This window comes from Mandrillus leucophaeus, unplaced genomic scaffold (assembly GCF_000951045.1).
Source record: "Mandrillus leucophaeus isolate KB7577 unplaced genomic scaffold, Mleu.le_1.0 Scaffold70, whole genome shotgun sequence".
In the NCBI taxonomy this organism is placed as follows: domain Eukaryota; kingdom Metazoa; phylum Chordata; class Mammalia; order Primates; family Cercopithecidae; genus Mandrillus; species Mandrillus leucophaeus.
In genome coordinates, this window is record NW_012107586.1 from 3,828,528 (window position 1) to 3,840,989 (window position 12,462).

General features: G+C 52.2%; 1 protein-coding gene across 1 annotated transcript; it reads right to left on the reverse strand.

Annotated features, from left to right (window-relative positions):
- Positions 1-760: 760 nt before the first annotated feature.
- Positions 761-10,583, reverse strand: PRKAG3 (protein kinase, AMP-activated, gamma 3 non-catalytic subunit). The gene is made up of 14 exons (XM_011964618.1): positions 10,513-10,583; positions 10,128-10,167; positions 9,543-9,698; positions 8,771-9,174; positions 7,302-7,383; positions 6,786-6,844; positions 6,615-6,660; positions 6,356-6,410; positions 6,028-6,154; positions 5,714-5,879; positions 3,324-3,361; positions 3,007-3,153; positions 2,429-2,661; positions 761-1,859 (listed from the first exon to the last, which is right to left on the reverse strand). Exons 1-13 carry the CDS (start codon positions 10,543-10,545, stop codon positions 2,545-2,547), a joined length of 1,470 nt encoding a protein of 489 aa, XP_011820008.1. The 5' UTR covers positions 10,546-10,583; the 3' UTR covers positions 761-1,859; positions 2,429-2,544.
- Positions 10,584-12,462: the final 1,879 nt, after the last annotated feature.

Sequence of the window (12,462 nt, forward strand, 5' to 3'; positions counted from 1 at the left end):
CACTGTCACTGGAGAGATCCTCTGGGCCCAGACCCAACCATCACCGAACTCCAATCCTCTCCCTTGAGCCCAAGACCCTGGACCTTCTCGGGTGGGACCACAGCAAAGCCAGCACTGACGCTCAGGTTTTGGCAAAATGTCTAGTGACAGAACATCTTCATTTATGGTCCAACCAATTCAGTACAAAGCCTCTGCCTTCTTGCTCTGTGAGGTAAGGGGAAGGAGTCATGTTTTAGGGACAGTAACCTCCCCCTCCTCTGGACAGCCAGCCCGTTGCCACGGGGAAGGTGACATAGCAGAAGTGAGCCTTGGCTTCGGAATTTCAAAGGCTTGATTCTGAAGGTGGATGGCAAGAACTCGGGACACTTACAGCGCATTTGGAAGAATATATGATGGGTTACAGAATAAAAGCCCCTTCTCTCCCCGACTGGTCAAGATTCCATGGGTTGGCAGGGCTTGGGGAGCAAGGCGACTGTTGACATTTCTGGAATCCTTGAGAAAAGGACCCTGAGAAGGAGGTTGTGGCTAAAGAGGGGGAAAGTATGACAAATACACCATACAGGTTTGGAGGTGATAAGGGTAGGCAAGCACTGGGTAGAAGAACCCACACGCTTCCTGGGAAGAGCCTGGGAAAACAGCAAGCCACAGAGCGGAACAGGTGACTGGGCTCTGTATCTTAGCAGTTGGCCTGGAACAGAATCACTGAGCTTCCTGAAGCCAGAGGGTGTGCAGGGCCAGGAGCTAGAATGTTTCACATGCTCCAAGCCACAGGCCCCCAAAGAGGCTTTGTGGACGTGAAGGAGCCCCTGGCAGACCATGCATGACCAACTGATGACCAGATAGGATGTCCAAGCAGGTGCTGAAATGGACAGATGATGATGGCTGAGGACCAGAGTCTTACACGACTTAAAGCCACCCCCCCGCAACCCCACCGAGCTTAACCCCAGGAAAAGGTCGGGGGAGACTCTGAATTAACTGAGATTAATTTCTAAAACCTGGTGAAACGGGATTCCTAATAGAAATTACATTCTGTGTTAGAAAAATAAAGTTATGCTTCTTGCAGATTAGAGTTTGTAGGCCGAGTTGTACCTACTATATAAGCAATGAATTAATATTTTCTTTACAATTTTGTAAAGAAAAGAGAAGAAAGAAATTTCAGTAGAATAGCACTACATGCAAAAGAAATGCCACTTGCGATTTTTGTCAAATTTCCTTTTTGTCTTTGAATTCAGAAAGCACAAGGCTCTTGCCACAAGTTCAAGTCAAAGACTGCAGCATTTTGAGAGAAACCTATAAAATCTAAGTTCGTGGATTGTTCCTTTTGTTGTGTTTTTTTCAATTGCTCATTCATAGGGGTCCACATACAAGGCCATCCATCTCTGGGGACACAGAACACTGCTCACTGCGAGAGCTAAGGAGTTTTCTGGACAAGAATGGAGGGAGGACCCCCACCTCCAACAGGCAGTTCTATAAATAACAGCTGCTCCGTGGTGGCCCCTGAAAAGCAGCATTTCAGCAGCTCTGAAATGATAAAGCCTGGAGAGTAGGAGGGCAGTGGCGACATTGCTGGGAACAACAGCTGGGAGCTGAAGGCTGGAGCCATAGGTAGCCCAGAAACCGAGGAATCCAGAAGCCCTGACTAAACCCACTGGGGCTGTCCGACCCAGTTAGGCTGCAAGGGGATGAGTGGGCATGGAGCACAGATGGCCCTGGGGTAATCCTAGTGCCTCTGGTTCAGGGACCTCCAGACTTGACTCAGCTGTTCTCCTTAATTTCATCATGCCATGGTGCACCGGGCATGTCCGAGGGTTTCTGGGAACACAGGCAGGGCAAGGGCAATCTGGGAAGGCTGAAGAAGCCTGTGAGGAAAAGAAAAGGGAAGATGGTGACCATGTAGGAGGGGCAGCTGCCTTTCCAACAGGGGACTCTTGCCAGCCATGGCGAGTAGACAGAATCTGTGCCCATCCTCTGCAAGCCCCTAGCAAACGTGTGACCAAGAAAGAGTCTGAGATCATGTCACATTTCCTGAGATGAGCATGGAGGTAGAAGCTCCTTCCTTTAAGCTTTAGTTCTTACTGGGGATGGAAATTCCATCCAACAAAGGTTTACGTAACTTGCTTCCTTCTAATGGAATTCCCAGCAGGTGGGAATTGAATTGTGAGGGAACAAGGAAATCTTCCCAGAGTGTCTGAAGTCACATCGCTGCCTTAGCCTTTAGCCGGGGCTCTGTCCCTCCCTCCTAGGAGAGTCTCCGTGACGTCAGCTGAAAATGGGACAAAGTGGGGACGTGCAAGTCCTTACACTTGTAGTTTTCACACGGCTGCTCAGCTTTGAGCTTGGCCACTCCCGTCCTCAGGGCATCCCAATCTGAGATCCAGGAAATCAGGAAGACTAAGAGGCTGGTGTCATGGCCCAGGGCAGAGCCTACCTGAATCATAGCTGAACCAGCAAATGGGGGTGGGGGAAGATGAAGGCTGAGTTCCCTGGCTCCCTTCATTGTCCTCCAGGTGTGGAAGAGGATTGGGATTGAGGACTCGGATCTTCTCAGGCCCCGAGGGCATCGATGCCAGCGGGGCTGAGCACCAGTGCCTGAAGGATGTCGGAGAGGGAGACCACGCCCAAGAGATGCTGGGTCTCGTCCACTAGCACCAGCCGGTGTACCTGTGGGTCCATAGTGTTCAGTGAGGGGGCAGAGCCATGGGGCTACAGCAGCTACTGAGGTTGGTGCCAAGAATCAGGAGAAACAACCCACCATCACCTGGGGAGAGAGTGTTTCCTGGGAGCCCGTTAGGGATGGCTGTGACCAGCCTTGGGCGATCAGCTGGCAGTGACCCCTGGCATAAGGGGCCCATGGACAGGACAAAGTGCAGGCCAGTGTGGGCACCAGGAGTTGGTCATGAAATGGAAGGATAGGCCAGGTGCCCTGATGTTCAGGGATGGCTGGAGCCGTGCATGAGAAGGACTGGGCTATATGTGTTGTGGGCATGAATGGAGGGCACAGGGTACCTGCTCCTGAGCAATTCTGTCGATCACTTCCCCCAAACTCTCATGGGGCTGGCAGGAAAGGACTCCCTCCAGACATAGTGTCCTCTGCCTCAGAGCTTCTCCCACACTCATGTCCAGGTGGTTGTAGGTTTGCTGGGCAGCCAGGTGCTGAGGCAGAGAGAGAAGCATGGCTCCTAGTCACCCCCTTGCCTGGGCTCCTACCCCACAGATGTCAACCCCTGCATACTTGTCAAGGTTCCCCTGGTTGACAGAGGCCCCCCACCCATTCCCACACCCTTAGTCTCCCTACAGCATCCCACCTTTCCAGGGACACTTACGATCACATCAAAGCGGGAATAGAGTCCCACGACCTGACCTGCAGAGAGTGGTGGGTGGGGGCAGGGAGAGAAAGACAGGGAAGAGCCTCCGATCAGAACCGGGGTGCTGTGTAGAGGGCCTAGGGCTATTTGCATCAGGGTGCCACTATCAGAACCCAAGGATCAAACTTAGCATCCGAGAGTGAGACAACCTGACGTCAAACATCCTGAGGAAATGCAGTGTGAGTAACACGGCATCACCTACGAAATAGTCTAGCCTTGAATTTATTGCCCAAATCTCTTCAAGTCTTTAGATATAATTTCAGTTTACAGGAAACACAGGACTAGAGAACAAAGTAAAGGCCAGCTCTAGAAAGCAAACAGACAAATCTGGATGTGGGGTATCCTATAGGACAACTGACCCGGGCTTTTCAACTCACCCATGTCATAACAATTTAGGGGGAATGGGGTTGTTCTAGATTTAAAGAGATTTAAGGAACAAAAGACACGAATGTAAACCATGGACTTCAGTTGGGTCCTGTTTTGAACACATCAACTATAAAAAATACATTCCCTTGGGAGGCCGAGGTGGGCAGATCACAAGGTCACGAGTTCAAGACCAGCCTGGCCAACATAGTGAAACCCCATCTCTACTAAAGATACAAAAAATTAGCCAGGTGTGGTGGTATGCACCTGTAAACCCAGCTATTCGGGAAGCTGAGGCAGGAGAATTGCTTGAATCCGGGAGGTGGAGGATGCAGTGAGCCAAGATTGCACCATTGTACTCTAGCCCAGGCAACAGAGCAAGACTCTGTCTCAAAAAAAAAAAAGAAAAAAAAAAGAAATCTTGGCCGGTCGTGGTGGCTCATGCCTGTAATCTCAGCACTTTGGGAGGCCAAGACAGGTGGATCACTTGAGGTCAGGAGTTGGAGACCGGCCTGTCCTATATGGTGAAACCTCATCTCTACTAAAAATACCACCCCCCAAAAATTAGCTGGGCGTGGTGGGGGTTGCCTGTAATCGCAGCTACTAAGGAGGCTGAGGCACAAGAATCGCTTGATCCCGGGAGGCAGAGGTTGCAGTGAGCCGAGATGGTGCCACTGCACTCCAGCCTGAGTGACAAAGCGAGACTCCGTCTCAAAACAACAACAAAAAAGCCCAACATTCTTGAGGAAATGGAGAAGTGAGAATAAGGATTGGATACCAGACAATAATATGAATTATTCATGGTTTTGTTTGGTGGTATAAAATGCATTTTTTTTTTTTTTTGGAGTCTTGCTCTGTTAACAGGCTGGAGTGCAGTGGCGTGATCTTGGCTCACTGCAACCTCCGCTTCCCAGGTTCAAGCGATTCTCCTGCCTCAGCCTCACAGGTAGCTGGGTCTAGAGGTGTGCGCCACCACACCCAGCTAATTTTTTTTGTAGTTTTAGTAGAGACAAGGTTTCACCACATTGGCCAGGATAGTCTCGATCTCTTGACCTTGTGATCCGCCCACCTTGGCCTCCCAAAGTGCTGGGATTACAGGCGTGAGCCACCGCCCCTGGCCAAAAATACACTTGTTTTAAGAGGTGCAGACTAAAATGTTTAGGGGTGAGATGACATGATGTCTGTAATTTACTTTGAATTACTTCGGAGAAGAGATGAACTGTTTATGGCAATACAGTAACAGTAGTTAATCTAGGCAATGGATATAGGTGGTTCATTATGCAATTTCTTTGTACCATTTTCATACCTTTGAAGTTTTATATAATCAAAAATAAATTGAAAACAGTTCTTGATATCTATCTTAATTATGGTGATTTTAGCTTTGAAATATTTCATAGCCATCATTCAACCAAAGAAATAATCTTGTCTTCCCTCTAGCCCTTTTTCAGTGTAGGAAACTGAGGTCTGGCTAGGGGCCCGAGGTCCCATGGCACATTTTACTTTTTAAATTTTATTATTTCGTTATTATTTTAGAGACAGGGTCTTGCTCTGTTGCCCAGCCTGAAGTGTCACTGTATGTAAACTCAAACTTCTGGCCTCAAGCTACCTTCTCGCTCTGGCCTCTTTCAAAGTGCTGGCATTACAGCCGTGCACCACGTGCCTGGCTCCATTTTAAGATGAACTAAAACTAAAATCTGCTGCTTCCTGTCACTATGCTCATTTTCGTGCATATAACCTTTTAAATCCTCCTGTGAAGTCAGAAAGATGAGTGTTGTGAAGAATCCCATTTCACAAAGGAGGAAACTGAGGCACAGAGAGGCTAAGCAACCGGCCCAAGTCTCAGAGCAGATGGAGACTTCTAATCCATAGTCCATCCTGTACCCCCCACAGGGATGGCATGGGAACCCCTGCCCTTCCCATATTCTCCCCTGCCAGGTTCTCCCAGGCCCCAGCCCAGCCCAAGCCTCTCATCTTGTGCTGGGTACCACATTCGTTGACCACAGGCAGTGCAGACACACGCCGGTCCACAAAGATGTCCAGTGCAGTCAGGATGGGTGCTGTCTCCAGCACCACAGCCAAGTCTCGGAATGTGCCGATGCCCAAATCTTGGATAGTGCGGTAGAGGAAGGAGGGCCGGGGCAGCAGGGAACCCTGGTTTAGGAAGGGGACCCGGTGGAGATCAGGGATCCAGCAGCTTCAAGAGGGCTCCCAGCTCCTCCCTCTGATTCCTAGGGCTGAAGACTCCTCAGGCCCTCTGATCACCCTTCTCCCGCTTCCTCCCACCTGGGCCCAGGCTCACAAAGATGTGCAGGAACTTGAGTAGGCGTTTGTGCGTGAGGATGTGGAGTATGTTGCCTGACACCGGGTCCAGAACAGGCAGGCGATGGATCCGGTTCTTGATGAGGGTGTAGACAGCTTCAAACAGGCTGCAGAGATGGGAGCAGTGAGCCTCGAGGCAGCCTGGGGAGAGACACCCGCCATCCCAGCCCCCTAAAAAGGAGGGCAGAGCACCAAGGCTCCCTTGTCCGTGTGTCGCCTAGGATGAAGAGGTGAGTTCAGAGCTGAGTGGGACTGGGGAAGGGGACTGTGGGAGGAGGAGGCGCAGGTGAATGAGCGGGGACACCCACCTGTCATTAGGAGAGATGGAGACCAGAGGCTTGAAGCAGCCTTGCAGGTAGATCTCTGCAGAAAGAGCCAGAGTCAGGCCAGGGGAGCTGGTCACCTGCCTTGCCTTGCAATCCCAGGCAGCTTCCCTTCCTTCAGGCACCCGGGGCTCCTATTGTCCCTCCCCTGTTCGCTCCAGGACATCCCCCCTGCCCATCCTCCGCCTTAGGCCCTGGCCCACCCTCACCAACAGCCCCTTTCCGGGTTCCTCTCCCCACTCACCCCTCCAGGTCTCAATCTTATGTTGTTCAATCTCATAGATCTGGACCTAGAGATATCAACAGGACTCCAGAAGTCAGACAGACATGGGCTTCTAGGGTACCAGGCTCCAGGAGGACTTCCCTCCGCCCCCGCCCCTCTGGGTGCTCATAAGATTCCCAGCCCACTCCTCACCAGGGGGGACCTGTAGTAGCGATGCAGCACCAGGATGAAGTCAGTGATGGTCAGCATCCCTGCAGGGGAGGGGCGGGGAGGAGGTCAGCTTGGGGCCTTTGGGTGGGAAGCAGGTTGAAGATCAGATCCCCTCCCCACCCTGCCAGTTTGCTTGCACTGAGACACAGTGGGGACTGTGGGAAGAGGACAGTGGGACAGCCCCCCAGGCCTGAGAAGTGGGGCTCTTTCTCTCCTGCCTCCTCGCATTTGCTCCCTAGCACCTACGGCATGGAGCCATGCAGTAGCAGAGCTGGAAGGTGTCAGCTGGTCACAGTGGCTCCACAGATGGAGAAATTGAGCCCCAGGGTCTCCCAGCTGGCCACGCAGACTCGGGATGGACTTTCCCCCACCCTGGACCCTGGCTGGGCTTGGCCTGAAGCCAAGCTTGTGCTACATCAGAGATTGGCCCCAGAACAACCGTACGAGGTCCCCACCTCCCCTTCTCCATCTCCCTTCACCTCCCCAGCCTCTCCTCACCCACAAAGCTCTGCTTCTTGCTGTCCCATAGAGGGGCTGCCCGCACACCGTTGGCCACCAGAGCAAAGAAGGCCTTCTTGATCTGAGGGGCCAGGGAGAACAGTCAAGGGTGGGTCCTGAGAGACCCTCACCCTCCTCTCTGCCCCTCAGTGGGCACCTCCCATCTGCCTGCTGTTCCCTCCCTGTCTCACCCAGGGTTCTTCCATGGGGCCTTCTCCTGGACCCTCCTCTACACCCGCTGGCCTGTCTTTCTCCTGACACAGTACACGCTAGACATGATCATTGCTGCGGACATGTGGTACATAGATAAGGCTGTGGCCTGAGACACTGAGCCCCTCACCTGGCACACCAGGGAGTGAAAAATTCTAACTTCATGTTTCCATTTGGAGGGCATGTGTGTACAGACACAGTCTAGTTTTTGATAGCCTAAGTACCGGAGGCATAGTTATTTCCATAACATTTGCATATCTACATACTGTTTTGTAGACAAATTTTATATTGACTCATTTTGTGCCTTGTCCTAAACAGTACTATCTGCACATGCTGGTTATATTTTTTAACACACCCTAAAACAAACACAAAGCTACTGAAATAGGCATATTTGTTCGAGAACCACTAGAATCAAAACATGTGCTATGGACAATACATACACCATGTTTTGGGAAAGGCTGCATGGCACAACAATGATAAGAATAAGATTATAGATGTTTATAGCTTAGCCTAATGGAAGAGAAGGTGCCAGAGCTCACTATTTTTTTCTGTTGCCAAAACAGTCCCCTATTCTTTGTTCTAAGTGACTCTGCAATGTCTTTTTTTTTTTTTTTTTAATTGACTCTCGCACTGTCATCCGGGCTGGAGTGCGATGGCACGATCTCGGCTCACTTGCAACCTCCGCCTCCCAGGTTCAAGCGATTCTCCTCCTGCCTCAGCCTCCTGAGTAGCTGGGATTATGGGCACCTGCAACCACGCCCGGTTAATTTTTTTGTATTTTCTTTTTTTAGTAGAGATGGGGTTTCACCATGTTGGCCAGACTGGTCTTGAACTCCTAACCTTGTGATTTGCCCGCCTTGACCTCCCAAATTGATGGTATTATAGATGTGAGCTACTGTGCCAGGCCTTTGCAATGTCTTACACATACTTTGCTCATGCTTTATACTGGGTAGTCCAAGAATCCTCTGAACTATGTAGGGTGCAGCAGGCATTTTGATCCCCATTTTAGAGACGAGAAAGGTAAAGTAACTCAAAGTCCTACAGATACTAAGTGGCAGAGCTGCGATGAAAATTACGTGTGCTCACAGAGAGTAGAAGCTCTCCCTCCCCCAAATGGCCTCCATAGTGCTAAGAAGGGGTCCTTTCAGGGGGCTTGCAGGGGCACCTGGCTTGGCAGGGCATCCTGCAGGGTGGGAGCGGTAGCTGCAGCATTGTGTGGATGCAGAGCGAGTGCAGGTTGGGCAGAGCCATGGCCTCACCTCCAGCGTGGTGTCGAAGATGAGCAGCTTGGAGCTAGTTGCCATGGCATCATAGCAGGTGTGCTCCTGCATGAAGCGCATGTAGATCTGGGCGCCGGGTTTCTGCAGTTCGTCATCCCAGCCCAGCTTGGGAAACAGGGCTTGCGGGGACGGGCATGGGGCAGGCCTCTCTTCAACCAGGCCTTCTAGCTCACACTGCCAGGCCTCTGTGGCTGGGAACTCCGTGGCCAGCTCCACATCATCTGTGCTGGAGCCTGTAGCTGAGGCTATACAGTCAGAGGGGAGGCAGTCCCACCCTGTTGGTGGAGTGCCTACCCCGGCAGGATCAGCTTGAGCCAAGGGTGTGGCCTTGGGGAATGTGGCCTCCAGCCCGGTGGACTCAGCAGCTGGCCTGGACCGGGGACCTGTTTGGGGGAGGAGGGGAAGAGGACAGTAACTCCATCTTCCAAAGCACGTTCTCATCTGCTGTCGCCGTTCATCTCACAGCAGCCTTTGGAAGCCTGGATGCTGTGGCCCTATTTTGCAGGTGAGAGGCTGACCTGAGAGTCACCCCAGACAGTGGCTCTGTCCCATCTTTCTGAGTTGGCCATGCTGGCCCCCGGCACTGCAGTGCAGTTGTTCTCTACCACGTAGGGAGACTGAGGCCACAAGATGAGGGTTGGGTCCAACTCTGTGTTTTATGGAGGGACCCGAGTGAGAGCCCAGATCCAGGCTCCTCTGGGACTTCCCACTGCTCTGGCTCCCATCTTCCCAGAACTGGCCTTGGCCTCACCTTGCCCCTGACCCGGTGGCTCCCCTTCCTCCACCACCTCCTGCCTTGTCCATCTCGAGGCCTTGGCCCTCCATTTCCCGTGGATTCTTTCTGAGCTGCTGGTCACAGCTGGTGATGGCCATGAGCTGCGGTCTTCTTGCTCTAGGAAGCTCATCTCTGGAAGGGGAATGGGGCTTGTTTGATTAATAGGGAATAATACAGAAAAATCAATTCAAATGTTATTCATAATCTTTAGGATTTGCAAGCTTCCAATGGGCTTTTCTCCAACATATTTCTCATTTAAAACTTACAGCACCCTGATAAGGCAGGCATTATTATCATCCCTGTTTCGCTAGTGAGGGACCAGAAATTCAGAGAGGTTAAGCAATTTGCCGCAAATCACACAGCAAGTGGGAAAGTCACTTCTGAAACGAGGAAGGAGGAGGTGAGGGAAACACACCTGGGGAAAGGAGGAAGAACAATAAGGAAGAAGAACCAAAAGGAGGAAGATAAAAGCCAGGCTGGGAGGGAATGTGGTCCCAGAAAAGTGGGGGACAAGGAAGTGGGGGAAGAGGTTAGGCCCCAGGGAGGGGGCAGTCTCCTTACCTTGATGCTCAGAACCCCCAAGGCTGCTCCAGGAAGGGGTCTGTGGGGAGAAGACTTTCTGAAGGAGTGGGGAAAGTGCCTTACATTCCCAGACCCCTTCTCCCTGCACACACGCCCACATACCCATGCACACCAATACACATGCTCAGTCACACGGCCATACACAAACACACACAGAAAGACACACATCCAAACGCTCCCAGGCACACAGAACCACACACACTCATGGTACATATGCCCAGACATGCACATGCCCATATTCACGAGAAAATCCAGACCAAACACACACCAAAAGACACATACGCACAGACACACATTCACAGCACGTGCTCTCAATCTTCTGGCCTCAGCTGCTCCGGCGCCAGCTCCCCTGGGACCCCCATACCCTGTGCAGTGCGTGCTCCAGCTCTGGCTCCATGTGGCCAGCCCCGGACCAACGGAGAGCAAGTGTGCGACACTGTGACTGGGCCGCACTATTCTGGGCCCGGCCCCGGGCACCCTGCCCTGCCCCGGGCACCCTGCCCTGCCAGGATCAGTTTCTCTCTGATTGGGTGTCAGGCAACGAGAGGGAGGGGCCCCTACTTGCTCAGCTGCTCCAGCCCCGAAGGCTGGGGGCTGCTGGGAGGGAAGGGGCGCACCTGATAATCTGGGTGCTTGGTCCTCAGCTCCCTCCTGGGTCATTGAGGACAAGCTAGAGGAACCCTTTATTGGGGGAGGTGGCTTGGAGCATGTGGGAGCATGGGCGCTGGGCAGAGTTGGGCTCTCAGAGTTCTGAGCCCCTATTCCAAGGGCCTCCCTCATCATTATCAGGCACCAAAGCAGGGAACATGGAGGCAGGTCAGTGTAACTGTCTTCCTTGTTCTAATTTCAGTAGAGGGTGGTGCTGGAATTAGAAAGGGCAAGTTGCAGCCAGCTCAGAGCCTAGAGATGAGGCAAGGGGTTTGTGGGTAGTTCTAGGAGAGCAGCCAATGTATGTCCAGATGTCCAGATTTGAGTCCCTGGAGCCTGTCCCTCTCTCAGGTGGAGGAGGTGGAGTGGGTGTTTCAGGCAGGTGAAGAGCTGTGAGAATCACCTCGAAGGCGTGGGGAGCGCTCAGAGCTCCCCGCAGGGGAAGAGACACCTGTTTCCACCTGTGGTTGGGAGATATGTCTGGGTGTGCAGGTGTCCCAGCCCCCATCCCTCTGTGAGTGCTGTGCCTACATCCCTGGTGCCAACAGGATCCCAGCCTGGCTCCGGCGGCTGCCACCCCCTTCCTTGGCATTCCCGAAGCCTGAGTCAATGTCTGGATCGGGAATGCTGACCCAGCTGCTCCGGCTTTCCTCTCTCTGCCCCTCCCTTTCTATCCTCCTTCCAGCCTCTTCCATCCCAGCCCTGGCCCTGGAGTGGACACTCAACAACAGACTGGTGGATTTCTGGCTGAATTTATTACATGTGTTTTCCATCAACCCTCAGTGTTCCTACTCCGGCAAGGGGGAGGGTGGAGGAGAATGGAGTCGGGAGGACAGCCTTGGCCAGGGCTGTTCCTGTGGTCCCCAGCCTTTCTCAAGGACATCTGCTCACCAGACAGTGGGAACTGGCTCAGTGGACAGAGATCAGGGTGAGAGAATTTCCTTCACACGAAGCATGTTTTTTCAAATGGACCCAAGATAGCCACCACCAGTTTGAGAGAAAGGAGAGTAGGAAGAACACCAAGTCCAGAGTATTCAAGCATAAAAATAAGGTCTACCTGAAGCCATTGGCTGTGGTTACTCAAACATGGAGCCAATCAGAAGGCTTCTAAGATTGTGAGGGTGTTGTATTGGCAAAGAAACCATAAACCTGATCAGCAAAGCCTGGTTTGACACCACTTCCCTTGCCTTATTCCCAGCCCTCCAAATCCGCACCAGCAGGAAGAGGGCTATGAAGACTGGAACGACTGCAAAAAGCACAAGTTTGCCAGTGCAGGACAGAGGGTATTGGATAAGGAACAGCTTCCCAGCAGGCAAAGCCAGAGACTACATAGGAGAGTGGAAAGGGGAGACCTTCCCAGAGAGCGGAACCAGGAGTGGTCAAATGTGCTGACCAAGAACTTAATCCACTGCCAGGAAGGGGCTTTGCCATTCCTGCCCAACCAGATTTGATAATTAAGGTCCAGCAGCTGCTGGGTGTTTGCCATTCTTTCAGTCGCAAGTGGAATTTTTTTTTTTTTTTTTGAGACTGTCTCACTATGTTGTCCAGGTTAGTCTCAAACTCCTGGGCTCAGTGATCCTCCTACCTCAGTAGCTGGGACTACAGGCGCATAGCAGTGTGCCCAGCATGAGTAGATGTTTTCATTGAGCTTACCCTCTTCTTCCTC